At 38.3% G+C, this 20,227-nt stretch overlaps 1 protein-coding gene across 1 annotated transcript in view; it reads right to left on the reverse strand.

Annotated features, from left to right (window-relative positions):
• LOC150099236 (STAM-binding protein-like) overlaps positions 1 to 20,227 on the reverse strand; it is a 75,887-nt gene that overhangs the window by 25,658 nt on the left and 30,002 nt on the right. The window contains exon 2 of the mRNA XM_090404289.1: positions 13,949 to 14,173. Coding sequence (XP_090260415.1) covers positions 13,949 to 14,157 — 209 coding nt within the window. The 5' untranslated portion in view covers positions 14,158 to 14,173. The remainder of the gene's footprint in view (positions 1 to 13,948; positions 14,174 to 20,227) is intronic.

The following is a 20,227-nucleotide window of genomic DNA, read 5'->3' on the forward strand; positions in this document are numbered from 1 at the left end:
CAAATTACTAAAGGGTTTCCATAAGATTAATTCAGAGGATATTTTTCAGAACAGGACTGGTGGTGGGAGGACCAGGGGCCATCCATGGAAACTGGCCAAGAGTGTGGTTAGCAAGGGTGTTAGAACCAGGTTTTTTACTTGGAGAGTGGTGAATGAGTGGAATAAGCTGCCAGAGTCAGTTGTGGGTGCCATGACTGTGAACGAGTTCAAGGCAAAGTATGATAGATACTGTGCGGATGTTGAATAGTTGTTCTTGACATGATGTTTAGGGCCTCCCTCGACGAGTCTAAGGACTCCTTGGAGTTGCCCGTAATAATAATAATAATAACTATAGAGAAATTAGTCTGCTAAATACAGAGTATAAAATGTATGCAGGAATATTATAAAAGAAACTAAACAGTATTGCAGAGGACTGCTATTAGTCTGCTAAATGCAGGGTGCAAAATATATGAAGGAATAGTAAAAGAGAAACTAAACAGTACTGTAGAGAACAAACTACTAGAAAAACAGAATGGATTTGGAAAAGGCTGCTCTTACATACTCAACTTTCAGTATAAAAATATTAATTGAAAAGTGAAGATCATTTCAAAAAGAAACACGTGGCCTTCGTTGATTATGAAAAATCCTTTTGATAAAATTAATAGACAAAAGTTATTTAAAATATTATTATTATTAACATCTGAGCTCATAAGAATCAATGGTTCCTGGTGGGAGGTACACACTATCACATACAAAACTCATCCAACCGTGTCTTAAACTGATTCAATGTGTCTACATTCATAACACACTCAAACAATGCATTCCACTCACCAACCAATCCAAATGTTAAGAACCTGCACCAGTCTTTGAATACTGCTGTTAAGAAAGCCATTCACTGAAAAAAAAACAACTGATTTTTGCCTCTGTCAATCCATTGTTTGATTCACTACTTTCCAAGCCAATAATCTAGTACTCATGCCTTCACTAACTGAACCATTACACAACTTTTGTGGGATGACTTTTTCACTCCTGTTGACACAATGAAAAATTTCCTTCAAATCAGTCTTATAATATTCTGGGCTAAGGAGAATGGATGTCAATTTAATGTGACAAAATGTAAGGGTATGCATTTTGGGGTGAAAAGATTAGCAGCAGTATACCACATTGGTGGAACTGTACTCCAAGAGATTGATGAGGCCAGGGACTTGGGAGTGTTGGTGGATAGGGAGATGAAGTTTAGGGGGGAACATTGTAAAAGTAGCTAAAACAGCTCATCAACTCACTTGGTTGTTGAAAAATACCTTGACGAGCAGAGACAAGCAAGTCATTGTGCCTCTGTACTGAGCCCTGATAAGACCTCATCTCGACTACTGTGCCCAGATTTGGTCACCTCGGTTCCTTCTTGATGGGGAGGAGGTGGAAAGGATCCAGAGGCGAGGGACTAAGATTATAGCAGGTCTATGGAATGAACCACATGAGAACAGGTTGAAGATTTGTGGGTTGCAGAAACTAGTTGATAGTCAGAAAAGGGGAGATATGATTGAGACATTCAAATTGCTAAAAGGATTCTATAAGATTAATTCAGAGGATAGTTTTGAGATCAGGACTGGTGGTGGGAGAACTAGGGGACACCTATGGAAGCTGGGCAAGATTAGCAGAGATGTTAGAGCTGGGTTCTTTACTATTAGAGTGGTAAATGAGTGGAATAAGCTACCAGAATCTGTCGTGGGTGCTATGACAGTGAGCGAGTTCAAGGCAAGGTATGATAGATATGTGAGAATGTCAAATAGTTGTGTGGACATGGAGTTTAGGGCCTCCCTCGATGAGTCTAAGGACTCCCTGGAGTAGCCCGAAATAATAATAATAATAATAAAAGATAAGGGCTTTTGCTTTGAACCAATCAAAATCCTACCCTCATTCTCTTGATCACACCATCCTTATACAGTTTCCAGGGATGCCTTCTTGTTCTATCCCTCTCTCCCATTCCACGAAAAATCTCTTCCATGTCAAAACTGATAACAACCCCTGATTAATTTATGTCTCAATTATATCACCCCCTCCTATTCATGAGGCTTTGCAATTTACATTCTCTCAATTTGTACTCATACTCCACATTCCAAAGACCACTGACTACCTTTGTGAATCTTCTCTGGATTCTTTCTGACATCACATAAGGATCTGCTGCATCATTGCCATTATCTGAGGTGATGTCTTCAACTGGCGCAATGTGGCTCTGAATTTCAGGTCCTTGTCCACCACCACTCCCAGCTTTCTTACCTCATCTTCCTCCCTACCCAAGCATATACTGGTCATCCCATCATTGCTTACCAAATTTCAAAACCTTACACTTTGCAACATTAACTTGTAAAAATTCGATATAGCTTCAAAATGACAAAGCATTTTCATCAATTTTTACAGAGGACAAGTCCTATAAGAATGTTACAAAAATGACCTTGTATGTCTGTATATAGTTAAAGCTAAATGTCAACGTAAATAATCCCATGGGAATTAATTGTGCTTACTGCTCTAAGAAGGAAATGTCTAGAATGTCATGATTAAAGCAATACCTTGCCACCAGAAACTTTGTACGATAGCTCCTTATAAGGCCATATGAAAGTTATTTGCGAACTCCACTTGTAAACGCCTTCAAGGTCAGTGTCAAACGGACCAACAACTTAGACGAGCTTCCGCTGCCCAACGAAATAGGATTAAAGAGTGCAGTAGGATAACAAAGAAACGGTCAGTGCTAGTGAAAGATCAAGAGATCGCACCGAAATGTTTGTGGGTCTAATACCTTCATGCAGGGATCTGAAAGAGGATGAATAAAAGGGGTTGGCCAGAAGAACGGATATCGGTTTTCCATAGGCTGTCCATCGGTCGTCTATCGGAAGTCGATCAAGGACGCGACCTTCTGAAGAAGCCATGCCAGAAGTCTGAAGGGATGATGACAGAAGTCAATCTGCCAGGCAGAGATTAGACCTGATGACAATCTTCGCTGGGAGCTATTTTCTGAGGAGAGGAAATTTCGAGCTGGAAGGAACTGCTCCGTTACGTTAAAAGCACACGCACCCCTCATGCCGAACCCTTTCGACCTAAGTGCCAGAGAAACAGCGTCCCAGAAGCCGTCAGCATCGATAAATCTAAAGCCAGTGTATGCAGGGAGTCGAAACCTGACATGAAAGGAAAAGTCAGAACTCCAATTCGAAGCCAAGAAATAAGTACGCACAGTGGGTAGCAGCCCTAAAATGAGTTTGATCCTTTTATTATAATAAATTTAGTTTAATCTTTTATCCAAGTGTGAGCAAACAAAGTTTGCGCCTGAAAGTATCTTCAGGACTGGGGTAAGGTGGTACAACACCAGGGCAACTAGTTGCAAAGGTGGAGCAAGCTACCAACAACTCCTGTCTCAGTATCTCCTATAATGCAAAACACATCTCCTTGTGGATATGTCTAATGTTATGCATTAAGGGAAGGGCCACTACCCAGACTAGTTTCGACCTTTATTGAGGTCTCTTCAGTGGGAGCCAGGCCCAAGTTGAGATACCAGGCAGAAGCATTAGCAGGTCATCTCGACCTATAGTTGGTAGCGTGCTCCACCTTTGCAACGAGTTGCCCTGGTGTTGTACTACCTTACCCCAGTCCTGAAGATACTTTCAGGCGCAAACTTTGTTCGCTCACACTTGGATAAAGGATTAAACTAAATTTATTATACTCTAACCAAGTGAAAAATAAAATTTCAACATCTTTCTCTAAATCCAGAGTAATTTATTAAAAAAGGGTGGCACACCATGTGGCAATTCCTATAGGTGGAGATGACCTGCTAATGCTTCTGCCTGGTATCTCAACTTGGGCCTGGCTCCCACTGAAGAGACCTCAATAAAGATCGAAACTAGTCTGGGTAGTGGCCCTTCCCTTAATGCATAACATTAGACATATCCACAAGGAGATGTGTTTTGCATTACATTATAGGAGATACTGAGACAGGAGTTGTTGGTAGCTTGCTCCACCTTTGCAATGAGTTGCCCTGGTGTTGTACCACCTTACCCCAGTCCTGAAGATACTTTCAGGTGCAAACTTTGTTTGCTTGGATAAAGGATCCTTTTATTCTGTTTTGTGAATTATAGGAGAGCTTAAATAGTGGACTGTTGAGTTTAAGGTGCTGAATTTGGATAGAGTTAATGAATGAATTTTAATGTCTGATAAGTGACTGAAGATCATGCATGTACTAGTTGAAGGTTAGCAGGTTGATAGCAGTACAATTGCCTAGGATAGTAACAGTTTGTTAATAGTATAATTGTCTGGGATATTAATAGTACAATTGCCTAGGATAGTAATTTAGTATTAGAAAGGAATGAACATTTATGTGTCATGATAATCTTGAATTGAAGGTGTATTCTAACATGATAGTTTTTATTAAGAGTTAAACTGAGAATGTCTCTTTAACAGAATTATAGTGTAATTTGTTTAGTTGTAAATAAATGTGTTTTTCAATTGTCAATAGAGTGTCGCCTAAATTTTAATTATACGATGCACTGTTCCAAAAAAAATTAGAGCCTAATTTGCGGGAACCCAGGAGAAAAATAGAGAGAATAATTAGTGGACCACGACTGTAAACTATAATTAATCGGAGGTTAATATGTGTTTAAAGGGAAAACTACTGGACTAGGAAACAAACACCGGTGGCACAGCTTATCAAATACATTTTCTGGTGTTCAAGGAATAAGAAGGGAAGTGCGGAAGGCAGTTAATAAAAAAAAGGAGTTTATGTATTAAGGGAGAACATATGTAGGAAGGAATAGAACCATATTACAAAGGCGCAGTCGACTGCAGTCTGCATTGAGCATAAAATTAAAGATAAAGATAAAGAAAAATAACGATACCGAGATTAAAAGATTATCGAGATTGAAAGAGACAGGAATAGATTAAGTTTGAGATATATATAAAAGAGAAAATTAGTAAACAAAATACCCCCGTTAACAAACTAACAGTTCCACTTACTTGCCCATTCATGCAAGGCCATAACATCTGCTTGATTCTGCACTCCTCACCCCCAATTTTGCATCATCTGCAAACAACTGCATATCATTTAAATCCATCCCAATATCATTAATATATAAATTGAACAACAACAATGGTCCCAAAACTGACCCTGCACCACACCACTTCCCTTTTGACCTCCCTCTTTCAGGATACTGCACCCCATATACAACTTTCTGATACCTATCTGACAGCCAGTCACCAATCTAGCTCATTAGTCTGTTATCCAATTCCATTTGTTTCAATTTATTTAACAGGTTGTCATATGGCAGTCAATCAAAAGACTTTGCAAAATCTAAGTATACCATTGTATATGAATCTCCCTTGTCCAAGATATTTGTCACCTTGTTATAGTACATACGAGGGTGGTCTGAAAAGTTCTTGGCCTCGACCATAGATGGCAACACTATCGGCACGATTTTTTTTCCCTAAGTTGGTATACATCTGTCATAAGCATCATGTGAAATTGTAAGTCATTCTATCAAGTAGTTTTATACAGCTTAAACGTGTGGACAGACTTATGTGTTCGTCGAACATGTTGTTTATTATTTTAACGGTATAATAGAACACAGAAACTAAGTAAATAATTAATTTATTAACTTGATGCTGATATTTCGCTGGTATTATAACCAGCATCTTCAGAGCACAAAAACACTGTTTGTGTTTTTGTGCTCTGAAGATGTAAATTGTAGCAGCAACACAATGACTAGAGTCCTGATTTTGGCACCCTCTATCTGAAAAAAAAAAAAAAAACGCTATCATATATTACTAGAGTCCTAGAAAAGTGCTAGTTTTTTCTTAATATGACTGTCTCCCAGATCTTCGGCAAGTTAATACAGCCATATTTGTTGAGATTTGGAGTGTGTTTTAGGGCTTCTGTCGCCTCTAAGAACAATCTCTCTGATTTATATGGGTTTCTGTGGTACTTGTGTTTTTCCAGTTGATCCTGTGTGCAGGGGTATCCAGAGCATGGTCTGCTAGGCCCGACTTCCCATAATGATATTTCCGGACGTATCGTTTATGTTCGCTGATGCGGATATTCACAGTTCTTCCTGTTTGACCGTAGTAGGCTTGATTGCATGAGCAGGGTACTTGGTAGACTCCTGGATGTGATAAAGGAGGAATGCTGTCCTTGGGTGAGGGTGGCTAATTTGCTACATGGTCTGAATGTAGTGCGTAGTTTATGTTTATTGAGAATTCTAGAGATCTTTTCGGATGTGCCTTTAATGTAAGGGATGGTGACTGTTTTGTTGTAGTTCTCTGTGGTGGATGGTGGGAGGGGTTTCTTAGGAGTGTTTAGTATTTTGTTTATTTTTTGTGGATTGTAGCCGTTGGCCAAGAAGGTGTGGCGTAAGTGAGTCAGTTCAGCAGTAAGAGCCTTGTCATTTGAACAGATTGCTCTCGCTCTATGGGTTAGCGTTTTTAATATGCCATATTGTTGAGAAGGATGATGGTGTGATTGTTTGTGTAAGTATCTGCCTGTATGTGTGGGTTTTCTGAAAACTGAAAATGATAAGGAACCATCTGGGAGATGTGTGATGAGTGTATCCAGGAAGGGCAGACAGTTGTTGGCTTCCAGTTCCATAGTAAAGTGGATTTTTGGATGTTGGCTATTTAAATGTGCTAAGAATGTTTTCAGTGTCTCAGGGCCATGTGGCCAAATAGCAAGCACATCATCAACATAGCATAGCCAAAGTGTTGGTTTGAGAGTGGCTGTATTGATTGCTTGTTTTTCCAGGTGTTCTATGTAAAAGTTGGCTAGGGGGGGAGAAAGGGGGGAGCCCATGGCTGTCCCATCAATTTGTTTGTATATTTTCCCTTTCCATGTGAAATATCCTGCATGTATTGTGAATTTGAATAGTTCAAATATATCAGGGGGGGAAGTGTGACTTCAGTAGATTGAGGGTTTCTATTAGTGGTACATTTGTGAATAGTGAAGTGATGTCAAAGCTTACTATTAAGTCTGAGCTTTTTAGGGTGAGGTGTTGCAAGATGCTTTTTAGGTGTGCTGAATTTTTGATAAAGGAGGGAGAATTGTTAGTGAGAGTGGCTAGTATCTTTGCTAAATGTCTAGCCAGTTTGTATGTGGGACTATTTATACTGTCCACAATTGGGCGTAGGGGTATGCCTGGTTTGTGAATTTTTGGTGATCCATAGATCCTCGGTGTTTTAACATGGAAGGGTTTGAGTTTGTTAACTGTGTCTTTGGGCCAGGAAGTGACTTTTTTTAATAATAATTTTCGTGCCTTTCGATAGCGGGTTTTTTTTTTTTTTTTTTTTTCAGATAGAGGGCGCCAAAATCAGGACTCTAGTCTTTGTGTTGCTGCTACAATTTTGTTTAAGTACACCATGTTGTTTTAGTCTCGCATATTGTGACAAACAGTGTTTTTGTGCTCTGAAGTTGCTGGTTATAATACCAGCGAAATATCCTTTCGATAGTTTCGATAGAAAAGAACAGGTAGGATATATTTTGCATGAAGAATTGCAAATGAAAGAGCTTGGCGCAAGATGGGTGCTGCACTTGCTCACAGCAGATCAAAAATGCACTTGCATCAAAATCTCTGAACAGTACTTGGTGCATTTTAACAAGAATAAAACTGATTTTGTGCGTCGATTTATTACTATTGTTACGTCTCCCCCTTTTCTAATGTTATGTCTATTTTATGGTTAAATTATGTCTCTTCCTTCCCTTATCTCCTTCTTTTATATGCTCTAATCTTTACTCTTAACTTGGGGCCATATTTTACTGGTTCGTGATATGGATATGGTTCGTGAGTTGAAAGCAAATAGATTCCCACTAGACAATGGCAATTCATTTGTTTCTGAGCTAATGCTGGTTCTTTCTTCGGACGCAGCGAAAATTTCTATTTTTTGCTGCACCATCCTAAGTTCTAGATTTTCAAACAGTGAAGAATCAAAGAACCAGTACCGAGCACTGAACTGTATCCTTAATTTCTGAATCTTATATAAAATAACTCAAGTCTCAAATTTATCCCTATCTCAGTCTACAGTCGTGACCTCCCTTCCAAAATGCCTCCCACTGTGGTTCGATTTTTATGGGAGGGGGTGCAGTAGAAAATGATCTCAGGCAAGGCAATTGTTAAATCAAAAGAAAACATTTAATTATGCACTAAACAAACTACAAGTCATGGATAACTCAGACATACGTTTACTTCAATATCAATTTCAGATAAATCATAAGCACTCAATCTCTCTAATTCTATCTTAACAAGCTTAGGTATCAGTTCCACATGGCACTCGAACAAAGGTGAAACAAAGGCTAATGACTCAACACTAATAAGGTTAACTCTGTCATGCACTAACTTCAATGTCAATTTCAGATAAAACATATGCACTCAATTTCTCTAATTCTATCTTCTCTAATTTCTACATTTATATCTTGGAATTTAGTCTGCCTTTCTAAACTAGGTTTTTGAGTCCTTACGTGAAATCACAATATTCTAGACTTAAACGTTGTATTAAAAGTTACAATCACTCTTTCTGCACACTTTCATTGAACAAAGAAAAGGTTTCTATGTTACCACCCAGTTGGGAATTGCTGGAAAATCATACACATCTCGATACAGCTTCACCTTCAGATTTGTTCCTGGTTCCGTTCGACCTACTGTTTCCTTCTCGTCAGATTAGGGCTAGATGAATCTCGGACACTGAAGACGTGTTTGCCGTTCACTGGTCACGAGGTTAAGCAAAGCTCAGCTGTCTATACTGCATACCGTACCTCAACTCTGCTGGACGAACTTTCTATCGGCAGATTCTCAGGGACTGCTCGGCATTCTTTCCTCACTTGTGGCTCGACGCTTCGCCCAAGAAACCGGACGAACATTGGGGCACGAAGAGTATGACTCCCACAAGAGCAGACGACTGACCGGCAAGGGACTCTGGCAGATGATCCGGCGAATGAGAGAAAAAGTCCCAGACTGGCGCTGTGTTGCCTTTTTAAATTACGCGTCCCTACACTTCCGTACTATGTCATATCCTTTTCCTTCCTTGCTCACTTCAAAATACAACTCCCTTCACTAGCGCCACATTCTCCCCTAGTAATCTCTTTGGTGGTGGTGGTGGTGGTGGGGGGGTTTAGTCACGTGCCTTCCCTTCACAGTCAACGCGTACTCTGGCGTACATACATTGTCTCTGGCAATCGATCTTTGATCCGTTAGACCTTCACTCAGTAGTGCACAAACACTCATGCTATTTTTAGCAAAGCTTGCACAGTGGATTTAATCACAACAAAATACATTATAATATTAAGGGATAAATAACAGAATTCTAAAATTACTAATTTGTCTGGCACCTTTACATTTAATTTTACTTGCTTGACATATCAGTATGTGCAAAGTTTTATGATGCATGTTAAGCTCTGAAGAAATTATAAGTTAACCACTTTTAGTTTTATTCAGAACTTAACACTATGGATGAGACCTGGATTCACCATTACACACCAGAATCTAAACAGCAGTCAAAACAATGGATAGAATCCGGCTGATCAGCACCAAAGAAGATAAAGTCGCATGCATCAACAGGAAAGGATGTAGAAAAAAACTAGAAAAACTTTTCTAGTGTTTTCTACACTAGAAAAGATTGTTTTTATACCATGTATCACAGTTGTTGCAAATTGGATTAAAATAATGCGACCATTGACTTCTCACTGTTGGTCACTGTTGCAGTGTGACTGCCATTTCAAGCCTTATTTATACTCCCATAAACATTTCCAGAACATTCGAGACTTCTTGTGATGAAATTGCAAATGTTTCCGAAAGGCTGATACAATTCAACAGTCTGTGCAGTGATGCCAGATCCATACAATTTTCGAAAAATTTGATGGTGTATTTAATGAATATGTATTTAATGAGTATGAATATTTAAAAATTTTAATTAATTCCTTTTTTTTTTTTTTTGCTAACTTTTATTGGTTTTGTCAGTGTCTCAACACAAGAATTGCAAGGGGTGCCACAAAAACTAATATTAAAAATTTGGGCACACATGAAAGAAGGTTGAGAAACACTGCCCTAGTACCTTCACCATAACTTCAGATATACAGATTGGCCGATAATTTGTAGCCACAGCCTCATTACCACCTTTATGCAGTGGAACAAATTTATCCTCCTTCCACTCTCTTGGAACCTGTGCTGTTGTAAGACTTTTATTAAATAGGCATGCCAATTCCCTGGAACATTCCCTTAAGATGCATGGTGATATGCCATCCAATACTATCACCTTATTAATATTATTTATTTCCTTATGTACCACTTGCTCATTCACAATTAAGCCATCATCTTCAATGTTCTCTACACTTGAATTTCTCATTTTACTCTTATAAATTGATCACTGAGTACCTTAACAATGTCTTCTGAAGCAGTTACCATTCTACCATTTTCATCCATTAATATCATCTTACCATAATTATTCTTTTTTCTACTTGCCCCATATCTAAAAAACTCTATAGAGTTTTTCTTTGCCTGATTTGCTCATTTCTGCTCATAATACTCTTTTGTTGTCTTTACTAACTGAGTCACTCTCCTGGCTTGCTCTTTATACTCTTCATGTAACTGATTATTACCATTATTCATCTTGTACTATCCCCAAAGTGGCTTTTTCTTCTTCCAGATTTCATGCTTAATCCTCTCGTTTATCCATTTTACACCTACCTTATTCAGAGCCTTTTGACCTTCAGAATACATTCACACATTAATGCTATTATGTATTTCTTTGCCAGTTCCCAAGCAGCATTTATTTCCTTTACCATTCAACTCCTCATTCCATGCTATAGCTCTAATACGTCTCCTAAACTTGTCATAATCACCAGCCTTGTACTTCCACATATAGCCTTTCCTCACAGAAGTCTGCATATGGCTAGCCACAATCCAGTGATCACTCTCACCAACTGGAGGAAAATGCATAACCTCACCCACAATTACATCTTATGAATGAAATGATCAGATCTAATCCTCTTGATCCTCATGTGCTCTCCTTTACAAGTTGCCTGAGATAGTTGTCTCTCAAGAAATTCATTTTCCTTATTCCCAAATAATATATCTTCATTCCAATCTATACCGCCATAATGAAAATCGCCCATAATAATCATTTTTCCTTTGTTCACTAACCCAAATTGTTTACACATTTCTTCATCAGCACCCTCCACATTCCCTGGCTTATAGTAACATCCAACTAAATATGTCTTCCTGTCCAATTCCACCTCACTGCTTGATAACCACTGCCATTATTTCCCTCTTTCATGTCTACCTCATGTAGACATAATTCCTCTGCTATCATCAGCAGCACTCCCCCCCCCCCCTTGTTTCTTGTCCTTTATATTCTCACAAAAAACACTGTACCCTTCCATTTCTATTCCCCTTAGGATATCATCTTTATTCAACCACATTTCACTTATGCCAACAATTTTAGGGTGAATAAACTCAATAGTGAAACCATTTCATCTGCCTTATTTCTTTCTTGATGCTCTTGGCATTTGTAAATAAACATAGCACTTTTAGGTCTATAACCAGTCTTAACTAAGGCACTTGTTTGTGATTTGTGAAAATATTAACCAATCTAAATATACCAAACCAGCTCTTATGGTCTATTCAAGAAATATATACAGGAAATAAAATCAAATAAAATAGTACTAAAATTGGAATAAATAGCAGAATGGGAAGATATCAAGAGGAGTGAGGCAAGGATGTACCCAATCACCTCTGCTTTGTTATTTATATATATATATAAAATTATAACAATCTGGAAACAGCATAACCCATTTGATATACAAATAAACCCACAAATAAAGATAGATACACTATTATTTGCAGATGATCGAATTGTGTTACCTACATCAGAAGATGATCTACAAAGATCAGTAAAATCATTAAATGAAATTTCAGAACAATATAATATGAGAATATCAAACGTAAAGACAAACATAATGGCTTTCAAAACAGAAAAATCCAATAAGCAGTAAAATAGCGAAAGATAATAAAATATTAGAACAAGTAAATACTTTCAAATAGTTGGAATGTGAAGAAAAAGTTATAGACATTAAAATATCAAATTTTGTTAAAGTATATGGCATAATAAATAATATATTTAGGCCATTCTTTGCAAAAACACACCAGAATCGGACACCAGAATAACATTCTGTCTAAACTAGCTTTATTAATATGGAAGTGGAACATGGACCCTTAAACAAAAAGAATGAAAAACAGATTCAAACAGCAGAAATGAAATTTCTCAGAAAAACAGCTGGATATACCAAGTGGGACCATAAAATAATGAAGAAATTTTGCAATTACTGAATATAAAATCAATTAACTACTATAAAAGTAAATATAAACAAAAATGATTAGAACATCTGAATTGAATTGACAATAGCAGAATGCAAAAAATTATATAGAAATACTCGGGACCCCCCCCCCCCCCCCCGAGTTTCCGGACTTGTAGGCCAGTTCTCCTTGAATTCTGATGACTCGAATTTTGAAGACCCGAAAGGGGGTTCCCCTGGCGCGTGTGGTGCCCCCCCAGTTCCGGACTGGTAGGCCAGTTCTCCTTGAATGCTGATGACTCGAATTTTGAAGACTCGACACTCAGGGTAGCCCATGAGTTTCAAAACATTTCAAATAACTTGACAAAAAACGTGACAGAAAAAGGCTCATCATTTTTATATTATAGGGTAGTAAAAATAAATGAAAAAAGTCAAATTGGAAGATCAAGAAAGCGATAACATGAGACTGAAACAGGCCATTTGGCCTAAAATTCATGATAAGAAGAAGAGATTTAGATCTCTTTTCATTATGTTCTCTGTCAAGATTTCCTTGGCTTCTTTTCTATTATTATTAAGATTTTTCATTTATATCAACTTTAAAATATTGCTATTTTAACACAGCTGTGTTAAAATAGCAATAAATTAACTGCCTACAATAATAAGTCAAAAACAGCTTTAATTTCAAATCCTATAGTACCTATAGTACATTGCTATTGTGGGTAGGTTAATGGTTCGATAATCTGAGAACCCTGATCTGGAGAAACCCGAAACACTGATAAGCAATCCCAAGACTTCAAGAATGGGTCTTGTAAAAGATGATGAAATTCATCCATTGCCTAAAAACATTCACAAAAATCCAGGCCATAATGGGATTCAAACTCACAGTTTGTTGGATGGAGAGCAGAGATACTCTCCACTCAGCCAAACAGAGTGGCAAAACTGGCATGACAACAAATGATATCGCTATACAAGAATGCTTTTACAAAATGTACTTTTATGATTTCTAAGTATCCATACTCTATTTCTACACATATTCTACTATACATTCTAAATACCAAATTTATTAAATTGCAGCCAGATGTAGGATAACTGTTATAAATAATTTCAAGATTTTTTTTCTTCCTCCAAACAATCTAAATGAAGCAAAAATTAATTGGCATAATACATATCTTATGAAGATTCCCAACTGATAAAAAAAAAAAAAAAAGCAGGTAAAATTGACCAGGTGACAAAATCATCGGCCTCCTAAACACTTTCACAAAATAATGTTGGATTCAATATCCACTTAATTTGAATAACTTTCACAAACATTCAGCTCTATGAGGTTTGAACTTACAGTCGCACTGGTTAGAGATCAAGTGTATTATTCACATGACAAATCAGGCCATCAGTCACATCAGAAGAGAAACACATGCTAACTGACAAATACACACTCACATAAAAAATGTTTACTACAGAAGTTATAAAAGACCAAACTGAGAAATGACTACATAAACTTTTATTTAGTGATGTTTGTATTTGTTTAATTTTAGTCATTTTTCTTGTCAGCAAATAGATTACAAATAGATTGGAAGAGTCAAATCAGTTTGGCAGGCTTTCTTCCAGACTGCCGAACTGATTCATGGAACAGTTTATATTTAAAATATTACTCCAACTTACGTAATATATTTGGAATACATTATGAATGCATTCTCCAGGCTACCCTCTTCTAAATATACTTTGGCCATTCGCAGCATTTCTAAACCAGAGCGAAAATAACGCCGAGGAGGAATCGATGGATCTACTTCTACTGAACTGCCAAATTTCGCAAGAGATCTTACTCTACTACGTGGATCATTCTCTTCATTTTGGTTCCTCATTGAAGGCATATTACAAAGCAATTACCTAAAATTAAAATGAAAAACATTTAAAATATGTAATTCGTTAATTAGTATAGCAAAGTAAATCTGCTCCAATCTTGCTCTCTCTCTCTCTCTTTCCCCCTCTCAGTATAAAGATGTTGGTTATCTCTCAGTTCCATAAGAACCAAATGAAACACTTAATATAACATACCAAAATTAATCTTCCCATTACTGTATTAAAAGTACACAAGTTATTGCATTGAATAATTTGTACCCCAAAGATTTTATGAGAAGATTAAAGGCTTTCATAAAGATTCAATAAATATTAAAAATTATGGAAACAACTACCATGATATAGCAAAACTTCAGTTTAATATAAACCAAAATAATTGCTCGACATTTCAACCTCCTTTGATTTGGAGGAAAGCTGTTGATAGGAAGTTAGTAATGATGTAAGTTCTTCATGTAATACTATCATAATATCCTCTACACCCCTTGAGGGTACATGACAGAAATTTGATGATGATGATATCATTTCAACCTCCACATTAAGGTCATCATCTGGAGTATACATATATATACAAAGAAACAAATTACATTACAATCTACATGGTATATGCTAAAGTTACATTAAGCTAGAGAGCAAAACAAGACTAGCTTTGATGTAGTAAGGATTTTTTTCACCAGAGGTCAGGCCAGTAGTTTTAACGGTTGACTAAATTAATGTAACTTTAGCATACGCATACTATATGGATTGTAACATAGCTTGTTTCTTTGTATTTATGTGTATACTCCAGATGATGACCCTAACGTCAAGGTCGAAACGTCGAGTGATTATTTTGGCTTATATTAAACTGAAATTTTAGTATAACACAGTAGTTGTTTCCACAATTTTAAATAATGAATGCTGATCACCACATAACCATGAAGGAAAGGATTAGTAAGGGAAAGGGGTACCAAACAAATGATCATTGTGGGTAACTTTAATTTAACAAACATTGATTGGGTAGAAGAGAAATCTCATGATAAGAAAGAAGAGGAATTTACTGAATTGTTAACAGACAACTTTCTCAAGAAGCATGTGAAAGAAGGAACTCAAGGTCAAAGAGTGTTCGATTTGCTCATAGCATCAGAATGTTAAGACTATGGCTATTTTACTACCAATTGTTGACAGTGATCATGCTGTGCTCTCTTGGGAAGTATCTAATTGTATTGATGCCCCGATTAAAACAGGTTACATGATGAACTACAAAGCTAGAAATTATGATCGACTTAAGAGAACACTATCTTTGCTCACATGGTATCAGTTACTGAATGGGAAAAATGTCAGCAATGCGTGGGAATCTTTGAAAAAGTGCTTAAATGAAGCAGTATCTGAATGCATCCCTAGTGTTCAAAAAATAAATAGTTGGGAGTTACATGGATGTGCAACTTTATTAAGCAAGAGATCCACAAGAAGATGTGGAAAGAATATTGTGAGAATAACAGTGAGAGGAGTTATGAAATACATAAAGCTCAAGCAGGAAAAGTAACGAGTATTGTGTAGAAAGCTAAATTGGAGTATGAAAAGGAATTGACCATGCAAGCTAAAGGCAATCCAAAAGAATTTTATCATTATGCTGTAAGCAGAAGAAAGAATGAATGTGAAAGAATAGCTTCACTGAATGTAGATGGTACTCGAGTGTCGGAAGCTATTAAGATTGTTCAATTAACGAGTGCTCACTTTGCTAAGATATATCAACCAGGTGCATGTAGCATGGTGCACAGTGCTACTGTTACCTTGGATGAAGAGTTAGAGAAAATGAGGTTGAAGAGCTGTTACATTACCTGGATAAGAATTTGTCAATAGGGCCAGATGGAATATCAGCCCGTTTGCAAAAGGAATGCTCAGCTGAATTGGCTAGGCCTTTCACACATTTGTATAACTTGAGTCTCAGCTCAGGAATGGAAGGAATGTATGATAGTTCCACTGCACAAGGGTGGTACAAAAACTGATGTGTCTAACTTCTGACCCATCAGTATTATCTTTGATGTGGTGGTGAAGATTTTAAAGAAGTTGGTAAGAACTCGCATACAGAAATGGGTAGACAAACAAGCTATACTGTGCAAGGAACAGCATGGGTTTACTAAAGGCAGATCATGCTTTAGCAATTTGCTTATATTTTATAACAATGTTACAGCCGAGTTGGATAAAGGGACTGGACACACGATGATAATGTTGGATTTTTCTAAGGCATTTGATAAGATACCACATGAAAGGCTGTTGCATAAACTGGAGAATATGGGAATGGAATATAAGCTCTTGACTTGGATCAGAGGATAGTTGACAGACAGATATCAAAAAGTGGTATACAGTGGGTGTGAATCTGCCAGATTTAAGAATTGGCAGCCCATCTGCCACAGGTAGGGACAGATAATATCTCTGTATCTCCTGTCCCTGCCTCTTCATCTTCCAGCCACTATCCTGCTGTTGAAGAAGGCTTTGATTCTCAGACTGACATCATCTCTAGATGATCCTCCTCTTCCGGAATATAACCATCAAATTCTTAAATCTCTCATCCAGACTCACCTTCTGGGAATGGATATCACAGATCAGTTAAATGACTACCTCCATGCTGAATTCTCCGAATACCCAATGCCTCGTCAACATCAGCCTACGTCTCATTCTACAATGACTTTGTAAAATAGGAAGCAGAGGAAGAGGGCCTATGCAACTATGCAGGACCTCTATAAAAAGAATAGAGGACAATGTGCCAAGACCATCCTTGGTGGTGCTTCCCCTCCACCTCTAGCAGACTTAATGATGATTTTGTTAAATTCTGGAGCATAATCTTTTCTGCTCCACCTCTACACTTCCCTGACCAACCTACGATATTGAGGTCCATTCCTACCCTTCAAATATACCAGCCTGTCCCATCCAGGAGATCAAAGCAGCTCTTCCATCCAATTTCTCTGCCTCCGGACCTGATGGTTTTCCAGCGGCTAGGCTTCGGAAGGTGCTGTTGAAGATTCTTCAAGACTTATTGGATATTCTTCTTTCCAGTAAAGCAATACCACTATACCTATGTGCTTTGAACTATCTTCATTCCGAAGAAAGAAACTTCAAACCGTGCATCAGACTTTAGACCTATTACCATCTCCCCTGTGATACTTAGACTCTATCATAAAATCTTAGTTAAATGACTTCAACAACATATACAGCATGATTATAGACAGAGAGCTTTTGTCCCTTCGGACAGCTGTGCTGAGAATATATATCTTCTTTCTTCTCTTCTCTCTGATTCCTGACGCCACTTTAAGCCTCTATATATAGTGTCGCTGGACCTCCAAAAGGCCTTTGATAGCATTTCCCTTCGTGCTCTCCTTCAAGCACTGTCTATTGCTGGATGTCCATAACTCTTTCTTTCCTATGTTATGGAGCTATACTTGGATAGCTCCATCACTATCACTACAGGATTCCATGCGACTTCTATTCCCACAGTGTGGGGTCTTCGCCAGGGTGATCCTCTATCTCCCCTTTTCTTTAACTGCGTCATAGATGAGTTTCTTCACTCTCTTCCTAGCCATATAGGCTACTCTCTAGGCACTTCTTCCTTTAATGCTATGGCCTTTGTGGACGATCTTATTCTCGTTGCCTCTACTAAGGTAGGCTTGCAGGAACTCCTTTTGACCGGGCAGTTGACTTTTTTCTCTATTCGAGGCCTTTCTATTAATGTAGAGAAGTCCTGCTCTTTAGCTCTTGTCCCCTATGGTTGTGACAAGAAGCTTAAGGTCGAGACTATTGAGTTTTCCCTGCACGGGAGGCCATTGCATGCTTTGACCATCCTGGAAGAGTGGAGATAAGAAGCGATCCCAGCTTCTATCCTAGAAGCTGGGATCGCTTCTTTGAGGAAAGCTCCTCTCAACTCCCAGCAAAGACTGTTTCTCCTTTCCCACTATCTCCTACCTTGCTTTTACTACAGTTGGCAGTTGTAGGACATATATCTCGGTACTGTCCTGAATGGACAGGGCTATCCGTTCAGCCGCGAGATCATAGCTCCAACTGCCGCCTGACACCCCCTACTGCATATTTCCACGTGAGAGTGAAGGATGATGGGCTCGGGGTTCCACCACTTAGATGGCTGATCCCACTGCGGCTGTCCAGAATCGCGAAGTTAGAACTATCTTCTTCCCCCATCTGCAGAGAGGCTTTCTATAGCCCATTAATACAAGAAGACTTTAGGCAGGATAATTGAGTCAGCACCCGCAGAATATAAGAGATGGGCATCTCTGCTACACTGTTCTGTAGATGGTGCCTCCCCAGCATGATAAGGGATGGCACCAGACTCCCCCCTGGGTTCAAGTATATTGACCTTATCAGGACGAGGTTCAATGCCCTGCCCACTCGAGTCTGTACAGCTCGATGGGGTAGTGACAACTCAAACTGTAAGGCTGGTTGCGACTACAGTGAGACATTGTCTCATATAGCCCAGTGTTGCTTCTGCACCCACAGGTCCGTGCACAGAGGCATGATACTGTGGTCTCCATTCTGAACAATCGCTTTAAGAATAAACGTTGAGAGACCGTGGTGGAATCACATTATAGGGCCTCCGCAAGTTTGCGTAAGCCACACTTAGTGATTAAAAAAGATGGTGACGTTTGGGTAGTTGCTGCCCACTAGCCTATAGCCATAATAATAAGGTAAGAATAACCAAGATCTAATTAGTAAGATACAGGAGGAGAATGGGGAAACTCCGAAGTTTACTAGCGCCACCATCTCTTTACATGGTGTAAAGAGACATATATCTCTATAAGGACTTGAAACAGCTTGCTTATGCAGAAGGATATAAAAGTTCTTTCCTTGAGGGCCCTACAGGGTACACTGGTGGCATGGCGTTGCCACCAGAGAATGACTACAATGATAACTAGAACAGGCATAGGGTAAAACACTTGTAAAGGCTTAGGCCTATATCAAGTCTGGACAAGATGTAAGGGTAGTACTGCCCATAACCAGTACAAAGATTAATAAAAGAGACCAGTGGTGTACCTCAGGGTTCGGTCCTTAGGCTATTATTGTTAAATCTGTACATTAATGACATCAGGCAGGGTCTAACATCAGATGTGCAATTGTTTGCCGATGATACGAAGATAGTCGGGCAATCAGGGATGCTACTAATATTCAGCAATTACAAAATGATTTAAATAGGCTGGAAATTTTGGCAAACAAAAATGGCTATCAGTTTAATGTTAGTAAGTGTAAAGTTATGCACTTGGCATGATTAGAATTCCAGCGGCATATTATATTAGCAGAGTTATGCTACAAGAAATTGAGGAGGCAAGGGATCTTGGCATATTGGCGGATAGGAATTTGAAGTTCAAAGGTCACATAGCAAAAGTTGCAAATACAACTCAGAGGATAATTGCAATGTAAAAGCAAACCTTGACAAGACCACACCTGGATTATTGTGTGCAGATTTGGTCTCCTGGGATCCAAGGGAATAGAGAAGCTGTAGAAAGGAATAAAAGAAGAGTTATAAAAATTAAATCCAGATTATGGGATTTAGATTATGAGACAGACTGCAAGTATGTGGATTGCAGACTCTGGTAAACAGAAGAAAGAGGAATGATATGATTGAGGTCTATAAACTTGTGAATGGTTGTTATAGGATATCATTTGTTGAAATTTTTTGTTATATGGAAGGTGGGGAGAGAACAAGGGGCATCCATGGAAGTTAAATTTATTTGCAGTCAAGAAAGGGGTAAGAGCTAGGTTTTTCTCCCAGAGAGCAGTGAATGAGTGGAATAGTTTGCCTTTAGGGGTAGCGAGTGCATCTAGTGTGAATAAATTTAAGGGAAGGTATGACAGTTGAGTCCTTGACTCCCTGGAGGTCTCAAATAAATAATAATAATAAACATATATTTAGGATTAGGTACTAGTTTACACTGCATGGGTGTTAGCCAAGAGCACACGTGCAGAGGTCCCCCCTCACAGGACTTTAAGCTTTAAAGTCTATTTTCTTCCACTTACTGTTATCTGTGGTATTACAAGTTTAATATTGTATTCCTGAAGATGTCTCTGTGACAGAGATGAAATATTAAAATGATTAAGCCTCTTGTT

Source organism: Typopeltis vanoorti, chromosome 14, assembly GCF_054136105.1.
Source record: "Typopeltis vanoorti isolate ZY-2024b chromosome 14, IOZ_Tvanoo_1.0, whole genome shotgun sequence".
Taxonomy (NCBI): Eukaryota; Metazoa; Arthropoda; class Arachnida; order Uropygi; family Thelyphonidae; genus Typopeltis; species Typopeltis vanoorti.